General features: G+C 37.0%; 1 protein-coding gene across 1 annotated transcript in view; it reads right to left on the reverse strand.

The window, feature by feature from the left end:
- Positions 1-3,032: 3,032 nt before the first annotated feature.
- The window catches only part of LOC102159347 (cullin-4B-like), a 166,727-nt gene continuing 150,775 nt past the window's right edge, over positions 3,033-18,984 (reverse strand). The window contains exons 20-21 of the mRNA XM_085009118.1: positions 4,241-4,393; positions 3,033-3,266 (exon numbers count right to left, since the gene is read on the reverse strand). Coding sequence (XP_084865244.1) covers positions 3,171-3,266; positions 4,241-4,393 — 249 coding nt within the window. The 3' untranslated portion in view covers positions 3,033-3,170. The remainder of the gene's footprint in view (positions 3,267-4,240; positions 4,394-18,984) is intronic.

The following is an 18,984-nucleotide window of genomic DNA, read 5'->3' on the forward strand; positions in this document are numbered from 1 at the left end:
TTAAAGTAACCAAATTGGAAGGAAAATGGTAAAACTGTCACTATTTGCAGATTACAATCCTTTATACAGAGAACCTTAAGGTCTCCAGCCCACAAATATTAAAATAAATGAATTCAGCATGGTTGCAGGGAACAAGATTAATACACTGAAATAAGTGTTTTTTCTATATACTAATAATTATCTATCAGAGAAAGTTAAAAAAACCCTCATCTAGATCACGTTAAAAAAATTAAAAACTTAGGAAAACACTTAACCAAGGAGGCTAAAGATTTATACTCTTAAAGCATAATATATTGATGAAAGAAATAGAATATGACAAAAGAAAAATGAAAATATATCCTGTGCTCTTAAACTGGAAACAATAATATTTTTAACATGGTCATACTACCCAAAGCAATCTACAAATTTAATGCATATTTTCTAAATATGTGACAGTTTCCACAGAACTAGAACAAATAATCTTAAAATTCATATGGAATCACAAAAGACCTCAAATTATTACAGAAATCCCAGAAAAGGGAACAAAACTTGAGGTACCACCATCACAGATAGCAGGCTATATACACACATAGATCAAAGGAAGAGAATAGAGAGCTCAGAAATAAACCCATTCAACCTTATGGTTAAAATAATCTAAGACAAAGGAGGAAAGAATAAACAATGAAGAAAATACAGACTCTTCAACAAGTGATGGTGGAAAACTGGACAGATATGTGCATAATGAAAAGATTAGAACATTTCCTCCCACCATATAAAAAAGAAACTCACCATGAACTAAAGGCCTAAGAGTAATAACTGAAACCATAGGCAGAACATACTTTGACAAATTGAATCAATGTTTTTTCAAAACTATTTAACATGATCAAATAAATAAAAGCTAAAATAAATAAATGAGATCTAATTAAACTTAAAAGCTTCTTCACAGCAGTGGACAACACTCATAAAATTAAACTACTAAGTGAGAGAAAATATTTTCCAGTGATATGAGCAACAAGGGGTTACATAAAAAATACACAGACAGCTCATATAATTCCGTATCAACCCCCCAATTTATAAAATGGGGAGATCTTAACATGTTTGTTTTTCCAATAAGATATAAATATGGCTAACAGGCACATGGAAGATGTTGAACATCAGTAAGTACTAGAGAAGCACAAATCTAAAAAAATGATATATCACTTCATATCTGTCAGGTGGCTATTTCGTCTACAAATACGAAATGTTGGAGATGATGAAATCCTTGTGCACTATTGATGGGAGTATAAGTTAATGCAACCATTATAAAAAGACATTATGGAAATTCCTCAAAAATATTAAAAATACAACTACAATATAATCTAGGAATTGCAATTCTAGGTGTATATCTGGTAAGGAAGAAAACAGTAATTTGAAAAAGAAAGATAAATGTTCATAGCAGCAATATTTACAATAGTCAAGATATAGAAGCAACTTAAAATGAACAAAGATGTTATTTATGATATTTAAATTTTTTATATAAATATATGTGTATATAAACATATGGTATACCTGAGCATATACATATATATACACACATATATTTATATAACAGAATATTCCCAGCAGTATTGAAAAAATGAAATTCTGCCTTTTGCATCCATGCGTATGGACCTAAGGAATATTACATTGAATGAAATAAGTCAGAGAAAAACAAATATTGTATGATATTACCACTGTGGCTCAGTGGATTAAGAGCTTGACTTGTATCCATGAGGATACAGGTTCAATTCCTGGCCTAGCTCAGTGGGTTAAGGAACTGGCGTTGCCACAAGCTGTGATGTAGGTCACAGATGTGGCTCAGATCTGGTGGTGTGGTTGTGATGTAGGCTCCAGCTGCAGTTCTGACTTAACCCCTAGCCCGGTAACTTTTATGTGCTGTGGGTGTGGTCCTAAAAAAGGTGGAATATAAAATTATAATAAATAGAAATGTATATAGCAAATATGAACAGATTCACAGATGTAGAAAAACAGTATTGGTTACTACAGGGGAGAAAAAAGAAAGGAAAGGCATGTTAAGAGTAGGAAACAGATAAAAACTACTATGCATAAAATATATAAGTACATATGTATAGTACAGAAAATTATAGCCATTATCTTAATAATTTATAATGGAATTTAATCTACAAAATAATCTTTATGCTGTACAGCTGAAACTAATATACTATTGTAAATCAGCTATACTTTATTAAAAAGTCATTATTTGACTTAAAGAAATTTCTTGTATCGACAAAACTAAATTGTCTTCAATATACATACGATGTAGAAAATAATTGTGAGCACTTGAAACTCTCAATAAATTTTTTACATAAAAAAGACAAAACAAAACAACACAAAAATTACACCTATAGATGGTCAACAGGTACACAAAAAGACACTCAAAATCACCAATTACCAGGAAAATTCCACTCAATATCTCAATGAGACATCACCTCATACTGGTTATAGGGTCTAAAATCAAAAAGATAAAAATAACAAATATAGGTGAGGGTGTGGAGAAAGTCAATCATTATGAACAGCTGGGGAGGTAAATTTTGTAGCTTCTCTGAAAAATAATTTGTAGGGTCCACAAAATTTCAAAATACAATTGCTATAGTTTCATCATTTACACTTCAGAGTATATTTGTGAAGGAAACAAACTCTAACTCATAATTATATCTGTACTTTAATTTCATTGCAAGCTCTGTTGTACAGCAAAGTGATCCAATCACACACAGTTCCCTGTGCTGTTCAATATGGACACCAAGGCCCATTCATTCCAAATGTAACAGTTTGGATCCACCAACCCAAAATTCCCCATCCATCTCACTCCCTTCTCCTTACATATTTGGGTACATTATTGCCCTTTATGAAATTTGTTCTTTATGAAACTAATGTGTATTTCATGTAATCAACATGAACAATATCAGAATGAAAATTATACAGTAAAAAGTATAAAATATGCCAGGCAGATTTAGACCATGAAATACAGTACAGGAAATGACATTTAATAATGTTTCATTCAGAAAACTGGATGCTTTAAGTGAGTGTAGATGGAAATTTTAATTCTTCATGAATATCTTTAAAACATTGTTTCATTCAAACACCAATTAACAGGACCACGAGTAACCCACTGAAAGTGGGAAGAGTAACAAATATTCAGATTAATGCCAGAGTTATGCAATATACTTGTACTGGTTTGGATTTGCTTTATCTCTTTCCATGTAGTCTCTATCAATTAAGGATTCTATTCTCTTCTTCAGATCACTAGGCTAAAAAAATAAAAAAATTATGGTTATTAAAAATAAAATTATAATATTGATTTACCATTCTCCTCTCAAATGCACAAAAGAAATTAATCACATGTTATCTAGATAACTTTCAGGAAATAAGAAATTTATTAAATACAATAGATAACTATATTAAAATCTGAAGTACACAAAAAAATTGCTATAAAGGAATAAAATATAATTAAAACATTATACACTGAATGAAAATACACCTGGGCTGTATTTTAGAAAAAAATAGCACTATCAATTTCTTTAATAATTTAAAAAGAAAATATAGTTATTTACCAAGCTTGTCATATAATAAAGATGAAAAGCAGAAGGAAGATAATAAATAGTTCAATTAAGGGAAACACTTGATTTTCTACTAGGAATAAGGGACATCATAAAGATGCACAAAACTCATAGAGATACATCAAAATATTTATGGTTGGATCATGAGGCAAATTTCTCTCTGTTACTCATTAAAATGTTACACTGCTGATGGTTTCTGCTCATAATATTGACACATTTTATTTTATTTTATTTTTTGTCTTTTTGCTATTTCTTGGGCTGCTCCCACGGCATATGGAGGTTCCCAGGCTAGGGGTTGAATCGGAGCTGTAGCCACCGGCCTACACCAGAGCCACAGCAACGCGGGATCCGAGCCGCGTCTGCAACCTACACCACAGCTCAGGGCAATGCCAGATCGTTAACCCACTGAGCAAGGGCAGGGACCGAACCCGCAACCTCATAGTTCCTAGTCGGATTCGTTAACCACTGAGCCACTACAGGAACTCCCAGTATTGACACATTTTAATCTTTAAAATAAATTAACACAAAAAGGTATAGAAATCTTGTATTTCATCACTGTGATATATACTTTGCCATAGAATTTCTGCTCAATATAATAATAATTTATAAATGTTAATTTATTTAAACATACTTGATTCTACTAGATTTTTGGTGGATTTGTTTACCTTTAGTGTAAATTTTAGCTGGTTATACAACTCTGCCAGAAGTACATTGTGGCTAAGTGTTTTCCTTATCTTCATAATTCGAACAATTGCAGCATCAATTTGATATTGCCGGTCTTGAAAAACTCTCTCTGTGGTAACGGTTTGTTCTTCTACCTAATGAAAATAATTAAGGTAAAATACATAAAATTTCAAAAACATATCAACTGTATGCAAGTTAGAAGATTTAAAGGTTCAAACTTGTGTAGAAAAATGCAACAAAAATATCAAATCCACTTGTTTTATTAATTAAATATTTTATGTATTTTCCATTTTTGTATTTAACAGCTTGTATTAAATCATCCTCAATTTTTAATCAGTTTCTTTTAAATCAGCGGAAATAAGAGGTAAACATGCAGCCTTGATTTGAGTTTTGCAGTTTTTTAGCCCTGAATAGTCTCATGAGTCTAAATTACTTTAAGAAACTATCTTTAAATATGATGTCTAGAGGACAAGATGGCGGAGGAGTAGGGGGACACGCTTGCCCTCTCCCACAAACACAACAAAAAAAGCACATCTACAGAATAAATGACTCGCACAGAACAGCAACCAATCGCTGGCAGAGGAACCTAAACTCCAATAACGGCAAGAAGTTCGTGACATTATTGGGCAGAACGGGAGAAAAGAGGAGAGTGAGAGAAGGTGGATCCGAGCGGGACGGGGGCTCCCGAAAGGGAACTGCGGAGGAGAAAGGGTTCCCGCACCCTGGAAAGTCACCTACCGGGCGAAAGATCAAACGAACCGGAGGAATCCCCAGATGCAGAGAAGAATGTAGCAGTAAGTTGGAGTACGGAAAAGCCGATCAAGAACCCAACGGACCATCTGAACTACGGGCACAGTCACCAAAAATTGAGATGCCTCGGGGGGGCTGGGCACCGAATCCTTGGCTCCAGATGTTAGTCCCTGGGAAAGGGCCAGGGGAAGCCTGGCTGGGGGCTGGGCACCGAGACCTCGCCTCTGAAGGTTAGTCCCCGAGAGGGGGCCGGGGGACGCCTGGGGGCGGGGCTGGGCACCAAGACCTCGCTCCAGAGATTAGTCCCCGGGCTAGGGGGGGTGGGGGCACAGCGGAAACTGCTTGGGAGGTCTAGAAACCATTTGACGGGGCAGAGACTGCCTGGGAGACTAGAAAACAAAGGTGTCGCAGAGGAAGGGAACAATACTCTAGGGGTGGGGAAGTGGAAAGCCGCCTCAGAGGGAACCTGGGAGAAGAGCCTGGTCTGCGCCCGTGCTGGGGAGGGGAGAGAAGAAGGGGTGGGTCCCCATAGAATACCCCCCATGCCACAGCAAGCTTACAGGCCCGCTAGATAGCAGAAAGCTGTGCTTCCCAGTGCATTCCCTCCCCACACCCCCGCAACCCGCTACGCTCTAGCCGAACCTGGGGCTGCCTGCCATCCAGGAGGGCTGGCCTCAACAATTGCCTGAAGCCTACCACCATAGGGGCTGTCCCTGCACAGGCCTGCTTGCCCTTTGGAGGGGCTACACTTCCAGAGAATAGCACCAAACACCACCAGCCCCCGAGAAAAGGCCTGCAGCCCAGAAAAGCTAGAACAAGCTTAGCCAGGCTGTGAATAGATCGGCCTAATTCTCAGATGGTTTTTCTGAGTCGGGTTGCCCCGGGGAGGAGCCTCTTAGGTTTCCAATGGCCCTGCTACCCACCCAAGTCCCCAGGGGATACTCTAGTGCACCAGCTGCATCGGACGGCCAGCTCCAGGCAGGACCCCCTGCAGCCCAGAAAAGCTGCAACAAGCCTGGCCGAGTCGGGAAAAGATCTCAGACGGTTTTTCTGAGTTGGGCTGCCCTGGGGAGGAGCCTCTTGGGTCTCCAACGGCCCTGCTACCCATCCAAGCCCCCAGGGGGTGCCCCACTCCCGTGAAATAACTGCTCAGCACCACCAGCCCCCTGGAAGAGCCCCTGCAGCCCAGAAAAGCTGCAACAAGCTCGGCCAGACTGTGAAAAGATCCGCCTACATTCTCAGGCTGTCCTTCTGAGTCGGGCTGCCCTAGGGAAGAGCCTCTTAGGTTCTCAGTGACCCAGATAGCTGCTCCAGCCCCCAGGGGGTGATGCACCCCTGAAGAGCAGCTGCCCAACATCACCAACCCCCTTCAAGAACCCCACAGCCTAAAAACACCAGAGCAAGCTCTGCATGACCAAGTGAAATCTGCTGCCATCGTGGTGTGGACCTCCCAGTCCTGTCCGCCCTCAGGAAGTCCTCCTTTGCTTCAAAGAAACACTGTTACCCCATCAACACTCCAGAAAAGCCACACTGCCTCAAAAAAGATTGACCAACAACGCCAGGCCTCAGGAAATATTCCACGGCACTGACAAGGCAAACACTGCCCGATAACGGAGAGTACAACTCCCTCAGGAGAAAGAAAACAACAAGCAAGATGAAGAAGCTGAGAAACCACCCCCAGTCAAACCAACAAGAGAACTCACCTAAAACAGTCAACAATGAAACAGATCTCTGCAGTCAGACAGACCTGGAGTTCAAAAGAGAAATAGTGAAAATACTGAAGGAATTAAGAGAAGATAGGAACAGTAATGCAGATACCCTCAGAAAGGAACTAGAAAATATAAGGAGGAGCCAAGAAAAACTAGAACATTCATTTGCAGAGATGCAAACTGAACTAGGGGCAGTAAAAACCAGAATGAATAATGCAGAAGAACGAATCAGTGATATGGAAGATAGAATAATGGAAATCACTCCATCCGGTCAACAGACAGAAAACCGAATCAAAAAACTGGAAAACAATATAAGAGACCTATGGGATAATATAAAGCGGGCCAATCTACGCATACTAGGAATTCCAGAAGGAGTAGAAAAAGATAAGGGAATGGAAAATATATTTGAAGAAATTATCCCCGGAAACTTCCCAAGTCTAAAGGATACTGGATTCAAGATACAAGAAGGACAGAGGGCCCCAAACAAACTGAACCCAAACAGACCCACACCAAGACACATCATAATAAAAATGGCAAAAGTTAGTGATAAAGAGAGGATCCTAAAGGCAGCAAGAGAAAACCAGAATGTTACCTACAAGGGAACCCCCATAAGAATATCAGCTGATTTCTCTACAGAAACGCTACAGGCCAGGAGGGAATGGCAAGAGATATTTAAAGTGCTAAAAGGAAAAAATATGCAACCTAGAATACTCTATTCAGCAAGAATATCATTTAAAATAGAACGGGAAATAAAAATTTTTCCCAACAAACAAAAACTTAAAGAATACAGCAACACAAAACCCAGGTTAAAGGAAATATTGAAAGGGCTTCTCTAAACCAAAAAGAAAGGAAGGAAAGGGAAGAAAAAAGAAAAGAAAAAAAAAAGAAGAAGAAGAAGAGGAAGAACTAGGACTGAGGAAACCGCAATCAGAGAGCAGTCACTCAAATAAGCCAGCATACAGATTTAATCATGAACATGCTTCAAACAAAATAAAATTAAAAAGAAAAAAATAAAAAAGAGTCATCAAAACCATAAAATGTGGGCAAGGGATGTTAGGAGGTAAATAACCCTTTTTGTTTGTATGTATGTCTCTCTTTTTAATTTTAATATACTAATGAAGTGTTTGAACTTAGAGGACCATCAGGCTAAAACACACAATTATGGGAAGGGGTTAGCATACTTAAAAAACAGGGCAACCACAAGCCAAAACCAAATATTGCATTAGCAAAATATGAAAAAAAAATACACTCAAGCAGAAAATAACAGGAGACCATCCAACCAAAAAAAAAAAAAAAACAAAAAAAAAAAAAAAGAAAGGAAGAATGGAGAACCATAGAATCAACTGGAACCCGAGGTTCAAATGGCAATAAATAATCATCTCTCAATTATCACCTTAAATGTCAATGGGCTGAATGCCCCAATCAAAAGACACAGGGTGGCTGAGTGGATAAAAAGGAAAAACCCTTCAATATGCTGCCTACAAGAAACTCACCTTAGGACAAAAGATACAGATAGATTGAAAGTGAAAGGGTGGGGAAAAGTATTTCACGCCAATAGACATGACAGAAAAGCAGGAGTCGCAACGCTCATATCAGACAAAATAGACTTTAAAACAAAAGACATAAAGAAAGACAAAGAAGGACACTATTTAATGATTAAGGGATCCATCCAAGGAGAGGATGTTACTATCATCAACATATATGCCCCAAACATAGGAGCACCCAGATACATACAACAAATATTAACAGACATAAAGGGAGATATTGATGAGAATACAATCATAGGAGGAGACCTAAATACCCCCCTCACATCAATGGACAGATCCTCTAGACAGAAAACCAATAGAGCAACAGAGATCCTAAAGGAAACAATAGAAAAGGTAGACTTAATTGATATCTTCAGGACACTACATCCAAAAAAAGCAGAATACACATTCTTCTCAAATGCTCATGGAACATTCTCAAGAATCGACCACATCTTGGGACACAAAGCGAATCTCAATAAATTTAGGAGCGTAGAAATTATCTCAAGTATCTTCTCTGACCACAATGCCATGAAATCAGAAATCAACCATGGGAAAAGCAATGAGAAAAAACCTACTCCATGGAGACTCAACAACATGCTACTAAAAAACCAATGGGTCAATGAGGAAATCAAGAAGGAAATTAAAAATTACCTTGAAACAAATGATAATGAAGACACAACCTCTCAAAATCTATGGGATGCTGCAAAAGCAGTGCTCAGAGGGAAATGTCTAGCAATACAGGCCTTTCTCAAAAAAGAAGAAAGATCCCAAATTGACAACTTAACCCTCCACCTAAACGAATGAGAAAAAGAAGAACAAAAAAGTCCTAAAGTCAGCAGAAGGAAGGAAATTATAAAGATCAAAGAAGAAATTAATAAAATAGAGATTCAAAAAACAATAGAGAAAATTAATAAAACCAACAGCTGGTTCTTTGAAAAGGTGAACAAAATTGACAAACCCCTGGCCAGACTCACTAAGAAGAGGAGACAAAGAACCCAAATAACCAAAATTATAAATGAAAAAGGAGAAATCACACGGATACAGCAGAAATACAAAAACCATAAGAGAATACTATGAACAACTGTATGGCAACAAGTTTGACAACCTGGAAGAAATGGACCATTTTCTAGAATCTTACAGCCTGCCAAAACTGAATCAAGAAGAAACAGACCAACTGAACAGACCCATCACTAGAAATGAAATTGAAGAGGTCATAAAATCACTCCCTACAAATAAAAGTCCAGGACCAGATGGCTTCACAGGGGAATTTTATCAAACATATAAAGAGGAATTGGTGCCCATCCTCCTTAAACTCTCTCAAAAGGTTGAAGAAGAAGGAATACTCCCAAAGACATTCTATGAGGCCACCATCACCCTCATTCCAAAACCAGACAGAGATACCACCAAAAAAGAAAACTATCGCCCAATATCACTGATGAATATAGATGCAAAAATTCTCAACAAAATCTTAGCCAACCGAATCCAACAACATACCAAAAAAATTATACACCATGACCAGGTTGGGTTCATCCCAGCTTCACAAGGATGGTTCAACATACGCAAATCAATCAGCATCATACACCACATTAACAAAAAAAAGAGTCAAAAATCATATGATCATCTCAATAGACGCAGAAAAAGCATTTGACAAAGTTCAACATCCATTCATGATCAAGACCCTCACCAAAGTGGGTATAGAGGGAACATTCCTGAATATAATCAAAGCCATTTATGATAAATCCACAGCAAATATAATCCTCAATGGGGAAAACCTGAAAGCCTTCTCACTCCAATCTGGAACAAGACAGGGATGCCCACTCTCACCACTGCTCTTCAACATCGTTTTGGAAGTCCTAGCCACAGCAATTAGACAAACAAAAGAAATCAAAGGCATCCATATAGGAAGAGAAGAGATCAAACTGTCACTGTATGCAGATGACATGATACTCTACCTAGAAAACCCTAAGGACTCAACCCCAAAACTCCTTGAACTGATTAATAAATTCAGCAAAGTGGCAAGATATAAGATTAACATTCAGAAGTCAGTCACATTTCTGTATACCAGCAATGAAACATTAGAAAAGGAATACAAAAATACGATACCTTTTAAAATTGTACCTCACAAAATCAAATACCTCGGAATACACCTGACCAAGGAGGTAAAGGACCTATATGCCGAGAACTATAAAACTTTCATCAAAGAAATCAAAGAAGATGTAAAGAAATGGAAAGATAGTCCATGTTCCTGGATTGGGAAAATCAATATTGTAAAAATGGCCATACTACCCAAAGCAATCTACAGATTCAATGCAATCCCTATCAAATTCCCCAGGACATTTTTCACAGAACTAGAACAAACAATCCAAACATATATATGGAACAACAAAAGACCCAGAATCGCCAAAGCAATCCTGAGAAACAAAAACCAAGCAGGAGGCATAACGCTCCCAGACTTCAAGAAATACTACAAAGCCACAGTCATCAAAACAGTGTGGTACTGGTACCAAAACAGACAGACAGACCAATGGAACAGAATAGAGAATCTGGAAAGAAACCCTGACACCTATGGTCAATTAATCTTGGACAAGGGAGGCAAGAACATAAAATGGGAAAAGGAAAGTCTATTCAGCAAGCATTGCTGGGAAACCTGGACAGCTGCATGCAAAGCAATGAAACTAGAACACACCCTCACACCATGCACAAAAATAAACTCCAAATGGCTGAAAGACTTAAATATACGACAGGACACCATCAAACTCCTAGAAGAAAACATAGCCAAAACACTCTCTGACATCAATCACATGAATATTTTCTCAGGTCAGTCTCCCAAAGCAACAGACATTAGAGCAAAAATAAACCCATGGGACCTCATCAAACTGAAAAGCTTTTGCACAGCAAAGGAAACCAAAAGGAAAACAAAAAGACAACTTACAGAATGGGAGAAAATAGCTTCAAATGATGCAACTGACAAGGGCTTAATCTCTAGAATATATAAGCAACTTATACAACTCAACAGCAAAAAAACCAATCAATCAATGGAAAAATGGGCAAAAGACCTGAATAGACATTTCTCCAAAGAAGATATACAGATGGCCAACAAACACATGAAAAAATGCTCAACATCGCTGATTATAAGAGAAATGCAATTCAAAACTACCATGAGATACCACCTCACACCAGTCAGAATGGCCATCATTAATAAGTCCACAAATAACAAGTGCTGGAGGGGCTGTGGAGAAAAGGGAACCCTCCTGCACTGCTGGTGGGAATGTAAACTGGTACAGCCACTCTGGAGAACAGTTTGGAGATACCTTAGAAATCTATACATAGAACTTCCATATGACCCTGCAATCCCACTCTTGGGCATCTGTCCGGACAAAGCTCTACTTAAAAGAGACACGTGCACCCGCATGTTCATTGCAGCACTAGTCACAATAGCCAGGACATGGAAACAACCCAAATGTCCATCGACAGAGGATTGGATTCAGAAGAGGTGGTATATATACACAATGGAATACTACTCAGCCATAAAAAGGATGACATCATGCCATTTGCAGCAACATGGATGGAACTAGAGACTCTCATCCTGAGTGACATGAGCCAGAAAGACAAAGACAAATACCATATGATATCACTTATAACTGGAATCTAATATCCAGCACAAATGAACATCTCCTCAGAAAAGAAAATCATGGACTTGGAGAAGAGACTTGTGGCTGCCTGATGGGAGGGGGAGGGAGTGGGAGGGATCGGGAGCTTGGGCTTATCAGACACAACCTAGAATAGATTTACAAGGAGATCCTGCTGAATAGCATTGAGAACTATGTCTAGATACTCATGTTGCAACAGAAGAAAGGGTGGGGGAAAATCTGTAATTGCAATATATACATGTAAGGATAACCTGACCCCCTTGCTGTACAGTGGGAAAATAAAAATAAATAAATAAATAAATATGATGTCTAAGGTACAAAGTACTTATTTTGTACTCCAAGTATTTTGTACTACACTAAAATTATTCCATTACTAACACTCTATTTTTTCAGTCTAAGCTCATTATTTTTTATTTTACCCAAAATTGTTTATTTCCAGCAACTTCTCTCATTTCAACTTTTGGCAATCAGGTTGAAATGAGAGAAGTTGCTGGAAATAAATCAAAAAGAGAATATGTGTAATGAATTCTTTAAAAACTTTATGCTTATATTTTAAAAACCACTCTAACTTTAAACATTTTTCATTGTTTCTTCTATCCCAAAACTTCAACAATAAATCTTCCAAATCATCTGATCTCCATTTAGTAATCTATTTTCTTCATTCCCTTCTGGGTTCCAAATTCCACATAAAGGTCCAACATTCTCAAACCAATAGGGTCTTAGTTTTGACTTCTTAATATTTCCTATATATCTCAGTACTTCATGATCTGTATGAGCATTAGTCAGTATCACTTGTCCTTAATATTTATTCCAATAATTTTTCCAGTAAAGCTTTAAACATACTATCTTTAAAAAAAAAACCATAATTTGTCTTACCATTCAAACATTTTTTCCTTGAGGTGAAATTCACAAAACAGAATTAACAATTTTAAAATGTACAAGTTGATGGAATTCAGCATACACACAATGTCGTGCAACTAGAATCAATCTCTAGTTTCAAAACGTATTTATCACTCCAGAAACATCCTGTACACACTAAGTAATCACTTATTTCCCATTTTCCATGACTTGGACACACACTACTTTGCTTTCTTGATCTATGGATTTGCCTACTCCTCACAAAAGTGAAAGAAATTAAACAATATGTGACCTTTTATGTCTTATTTGTCTCAGTTTGCATAATATTTCACATGCATATTTTCAAGATTCAGTTGCACTGAAGCATGTATAACTACTTTGTCATTCCTTATAATTGAGTAATATTCCATTGTATGTACATACCAAAATTTATTTATCCATTTACCTACTGTGATGGTATCTTAGCTATTTCCACTCTGAATCTCATAAATAACATTTCAGTAAGCAATTTTAGAAAGCTTCAAGTACTAACATTCTTTCCTTTTGCTTATATAAAAATAATTGCTGTGTCATATCTCTAAATATAGATTATTTGTTTACTTTTCTAAAGCACAGTGTTATTTTACACAGAGGCTGCATGATAATTTAGTTATACCAGACATAAACAAGCACTTCCATTTTTTACATCCTCACAAAGCTTGTTAATACCTGATTTACAGATTAAAGCCGCCCACATTAAAGTCATATCTCATTATAACTTTGAATTTCTTTCATGACCAACAATGCTGACCATCTGAGCATCTTTTTTTGTTTGTTTGTTTGTTTGTTTGTTTTTTGGCCTTTTCTAGAGCTGCTCCTGTGGCATTTGGAGGTTTCCAGGCTAGGAGTCTAATTGGAGCTGTATCCACCTGTCTACACCAGAGCCACAGCAACTCTGAATCTGAGCCACGTCTGCAACCCATGCCACAGCTTAGGGCAATGCTAGATCCTTAACCCACGGAGCTAGGCCAGGGAATGAACCCGCAACCTCATGGTTCCTAGTCGGATTCGTTAACCACTGCACTGTGATGGGAACTCCCATCTGAGCATCTTTTTAAGTGCTTGTTGACCATTTAAATATCTTCTCTGAAGAAATGTCTATTCAAGTCCTTTATTCCTTTTAAAGTAGTTTAACTTTTATTTCTTGAATTGTAAGGGTTTCTAAACAGTAATATATATGCATATATTTTATATATATATATTTCTAAAATACATACAGCTGACCCTTGAACAACAGTGGCATTAAAGGTACTGATCCCATGCAGAGTTGAAAATCTGTATAAAACTTTACAGTTGACACTCTGTATCCATTAACTTAACCAACTATGCATAAAGTAGTAATGTAGGACAATTTTACTAAAAAAAAATTCATGTGTAAGTGGAACTTCATAGTTCAGACCTGCATTGTTCAAACGTCAACTGCACCTTTATGAGTGTTAAATCAAAATTTCTTATGGGAAACAATGAAGGACATTAACAAAATGGTCAATTCATCAAGGAAATACATCAATTGTAAATATATATCTACATCAATTGTAAATATATATCTACAAACAAAAGAGCCACCAAATATATGAAGCAAATCGACCTGACACATAAAGGGAGAAACAAATTTAATACAATTCTTGAAGACTTTGAATCCACACTTTCAATAATGTATAAAATATTTATAAAAGGATCAATATGGAAAAAGAAAATTAAACAAACACCACAAAGTATTCTTAATACACATATTTGAAAAACCCAGCCAAAGATAATATACAGAGTTTTATCAATTGGAATATTCTCAAGGAAAGACCAACATCAATTCATAAAACAAGTCTCAAATTTTAAGAGATCAAAATATTGAAATGTACTGTCTCTAATCACAACATATTAAATTAGAAAGCAAAGAAAGATATAGAAAAAAAATCAAAAATAGCTGTTAATAAACAATATACTTAAATACATTAAATATATTTTATTTAATATATTTAATTAATTTTATTTAATTTTATTTAATATATACTTAAATATATTAAAAAGAAATCAACAGGGAAAGCATAAAGATTAAGAGATTAATGTCAAGGAAGAGACAGGCAAAAGTAAAATTTATGGAATTCTATACAGCAGTGCTCAAGGGAAATCTAAATCTGTAAATAATAATTTAAAAAAGAAATCTCAAATCAATACTTAGGGAATTAGAAAAATAAAATAAAACTAAATTCAGAAGAGAGAAAGAAATAATAAAAATAACAGAAAGGAAAATAAAATAGAGAAAATAATTAGCAAAACAAAGATCTGGTTCTTTGAAAAGGTGAACAATCTTGATATTGATAAGTAAAACAATGTCAAAACACTAAAATTAGAAAATGCAGACAATTTTTGAAATTTCATATTATTAAAATTTAAAATAATCCAAACACTCAGTAAAAGCTAGTTATATATTCAAGGTCTGATTTCCCAAAGCTAGTCTCCAACATCCAGTCCATATGCCTAATTTTCACCTAAGTATAAAAATCTGGGGAACAAACTTTCCTCCTTTTAAAACATCAAAAAACAAGTGTATTAATTTAAAAGCATAATTTTTATTGAACCAAGCTAAATTTGTAAGACAACTTAAATCTAAAGACAAATGAGACCCAAGTACTTGCTCACTTTTACCACTCTGAAAAAAAAAGGATGTGAGAAATCTCTGTGTGTTAAGATTTAACCTAAGCATTTTAAACAGTTGTAAAGTTTGGAGTATGGAACTTGCAGGAACTAAGGAAACAAAATTAATACTGACAAATCTCTTACATTCCTATACACTCACAAGAAAAGAACAGAAAGCGAAGTTAAGGAAGGAATACCATTTATCATCACAAATTAGAATTATCTAAGAATAAATCTACCTATGGAGACAAAAACACATATACTCTGAAATCTATAACACACTTATAAAAAAACTGAAGATGGCACAAACAGATGCAAAGATACACTATTCTCTTGGTTTGGATGACTTAATATTGCCAAAAAAGTCTATCTATTAAAAGCAATCTACAGTTTCAATGCACTCCCTATCAAATTACCAATAGCACTTTTCACAAAACTAGACCATAAAATTTGTATGGAAAAACAAAAGACCCTGAATGGCCAAAACAATCCTGAGAAAGAAGAACAGAGCCAGAAGAATCAGGCTCCCTGCTTTCAGACTATACTACAAAACTAGTCATCAAAATAGTAAGGGGAGAAGTGAAGGATCAAGATGGTGGAAGAGTAAGATATCATACTCACCTTCTCCCACATATCTACATGTAGAACAATTCACAGAGAACTGAATACTGATAGAAGAACTTAAACCTCCAAAAAGGGCAAGAAACTCTCCACATAACTGGATAGAACAAAATAAAAATAGGAGAGAGAGAAAAGGAATCAGGATGGTACTAGCACTCCTGAGAGGGAGCTGAGAAAGAGAAAGGGAACCCACACACTGGGAAGCCACCTAACTGCAGATCAGCTGAGATGGGGGTCTTCAAAGTCAGCAGGAAAAGCACAGCAGCTGCACCAAGGAGGTCAAAACATAGAGAGAGCTATACAGATCATCTTTATCACCTCCACAGACGTCATAGCCTGAGATGCTCAGGCAGGGGTTGGGTGCTAAGACTCAGGCTCTTGAGGTTAATTCCAGGGAAAGGAGTAAGTTTAACTATGTGAAGACAGCCTGAGAGGCTAGGGAGCAGTGTGACACATGCTGGGGAGCAGAACACCACAGCTGAGAGAAACTGGGAGGAGGTCTATGCCTGCAGGAGAAGCAAGGAGGCATGGTTGGGGACAATGAGAGGAACTTTGGTGGACCATAGGAATCTCTTTCCCTGCACATGTGCAGGCTCTCAGAGGGCAGGCTGCCTCTGGCACAAGCTATGGGTGGCTGGATACCTCTTCTGTGAGCTAAGGGTGGTAGGGGGCTAAGTGTGATGTAGCACCTCTTCCATGATCTACAGGCAGCGGGGATAAGCCTCTGCAGTCATTTCAGAAACCAGAGGGAGGCATGACTCACCACTACCACTAGGAGTTGGCAAAAAAGAAGGCACTGCAACTGAGCACCAACCATTGTTGCTCTCACTCCCCTGGGAATATATCTGCCTTATTGCTGCCACTGCCAAACTCTCTGGGCAGTACCCTTACACACCTGATCATTACCACTTCCTAGGATCCTGCAAATAGGAGCAGCCTGTGCAGCACCTCCTGCATGGGCTAAGTGATATGAGTGCTTCTTGCATGGTCTAGAGATGATGGGGGACTGCATCACAGTTATCTCTGACTTCAGATGTGGGTGTGGCCCGCCACCACTAGGGATCCATGAACAGGCACGACTGGTGAACCCAGTCACCTCAGCGGGCACCTCAGAGGAAGGCACTGCAACTGAACACTACCGTTGTTGCTCTCACTACCCTAGGAACTCATATTCCCTGTTGCTGCCACTGCCAAATGCTCTGGGTACCTCATAAATGTGCCAAAGGCTCATTACCACTTCCCAGGGCCCTGCAACCAGGGGTTCCTTCAGGTTCTTGCTACCATCAAGAGCCCAGCAATCAAGAAATGACTATTAGCCCTGCCTATTGCCTTCTTCTCCCTGAAAACACACTCAGCACTCTATCAAGGGGATAACAGCCTGCTCACACTGAAGAAACAGATAGCAAATATACAAACTCTCATGCCAAAAATAAATAACAACCACCCACAAAACATAAAAGTGTGCTCTTGAATAGAAATAGCCCTCCAAGACTACAGAAGTTGGTTTCCTTAAACTCAGAGAAAAAGAAAAATATAAGCAAAATGAAGAAGCTCAGGAACCAGTCTCAGTTAAAAGAACAGGAGAATTCTCTTAAAGCAGAAAACAAACATATCTCTGTAGTCTAATGGACAATGAGAAAATAGTGAAAATACTCAAGGAATTAAGACTGAATATGAAGGAATTAAGATCAGATATAAATAGAATGAAGCTAACATTAGAAAAGAAGTAGAAAAATAAGGAAGAACCAAGACAAACTAGAAAATTCATTTGCAGAGACACAAACTGAGCAAAAGGCACTAAAGAGAAGAATAAATAATGTAGAAGAATGAATTAGTAACTTGGAAGACAGATAATGGAAATCCTCTGATCAGGACAGCAGACAGAAAATGAAATGAAAGAACATGTAAGAACTATAAAAGATCTACGGAATAATATAAAGTGGGAAAATCTACGCATGATAGGGATTCCAGGAGAAGAAAAAGTAAAGGGGATTGAAATATATTTGAAGACATTATGTCTGAAAACTTTCCAAATCTAAGGAAAACTGATATCAAGATACAGGAAGCACAGAGGGCCCCCCCAAAAGTTAAACCCAAATAGACCCACAGCAAGACAAAATAAAAATGGCAAAAATTAATATAAAGAGAGGATTCTAAAGGCAGCAACAAAAACACAAAGCATTAATTATAATGGCACCCCCCAATAAGGCAATCAAGCAATTTCTCTACAGAAACACTATGGACCAGAGGAAAGTGGTCCATAAGTTGTAAAGGGAAAAATTGGCAGCCTAAAATACTTTACCCAGACAAGAATATAATTTAAAATAGAAGGCAAAAAATAATTTATTCAACAAAAAACTGAGAGTACAGCAATACATTCTAAAAGAAATATTGAGAGGGCTTCTCTAAATGAAAAAGAATAAATAGGATAGAGGAAATCACAATGGTAAAACAATCACTTAAATAAGTCAGTATACAGATTTAGAAGGCATAAAAAAACTACTTTAAAAGTGATGATAAACACAAAGAACAGCAAAAGGACAAACATGAAGATGTTAAAAAAGAACTTCAAAATCATACAATGTGGTGAAGAAAAGTAATAAAATATAGATTCTTTTTTTTTTTTTTTTTAGAATGTGTTTGAGCCTCGATGACTATCAGATTAAAGCAAGGATATATAGGAAGGTGTTGAAATAATTGAAAAACAGGGAGACCACAAATCCAAACTAACATTATACTCACAAAAACTTAAAAGAAAATGACACCAGCATAAAATAAAAGGAAATCCTCCACCAAAAAACAAACAAACAAACAAACAAACAAAAAAAAACCAGAAAGTAACAAATGAGAAACACAGACTCAACTGGAAAACATGGCTTAAAATGGCAACAAATACATATTTATCACTAATCACCTTAAATGTCAATGAACTGAATGC

The sequence above is a fragment of the Sus scrofa genome, chromosome Y (assembly GCF_054392235.1).
Source record: "Sus scrofa isolate SSC_HxYL_T2T_F1_AM1 chromosome Y, Sscrofa_HxYL_maternal_Yorkshire_Landrace_v2.0, whole genome shotgun sequence".
Taxonomy (NCBI): Eukaryota; Metazoa; Chordata; class Mammalia; order Artiodactyla; family Suidae; genus Sus; species Sus scrofa.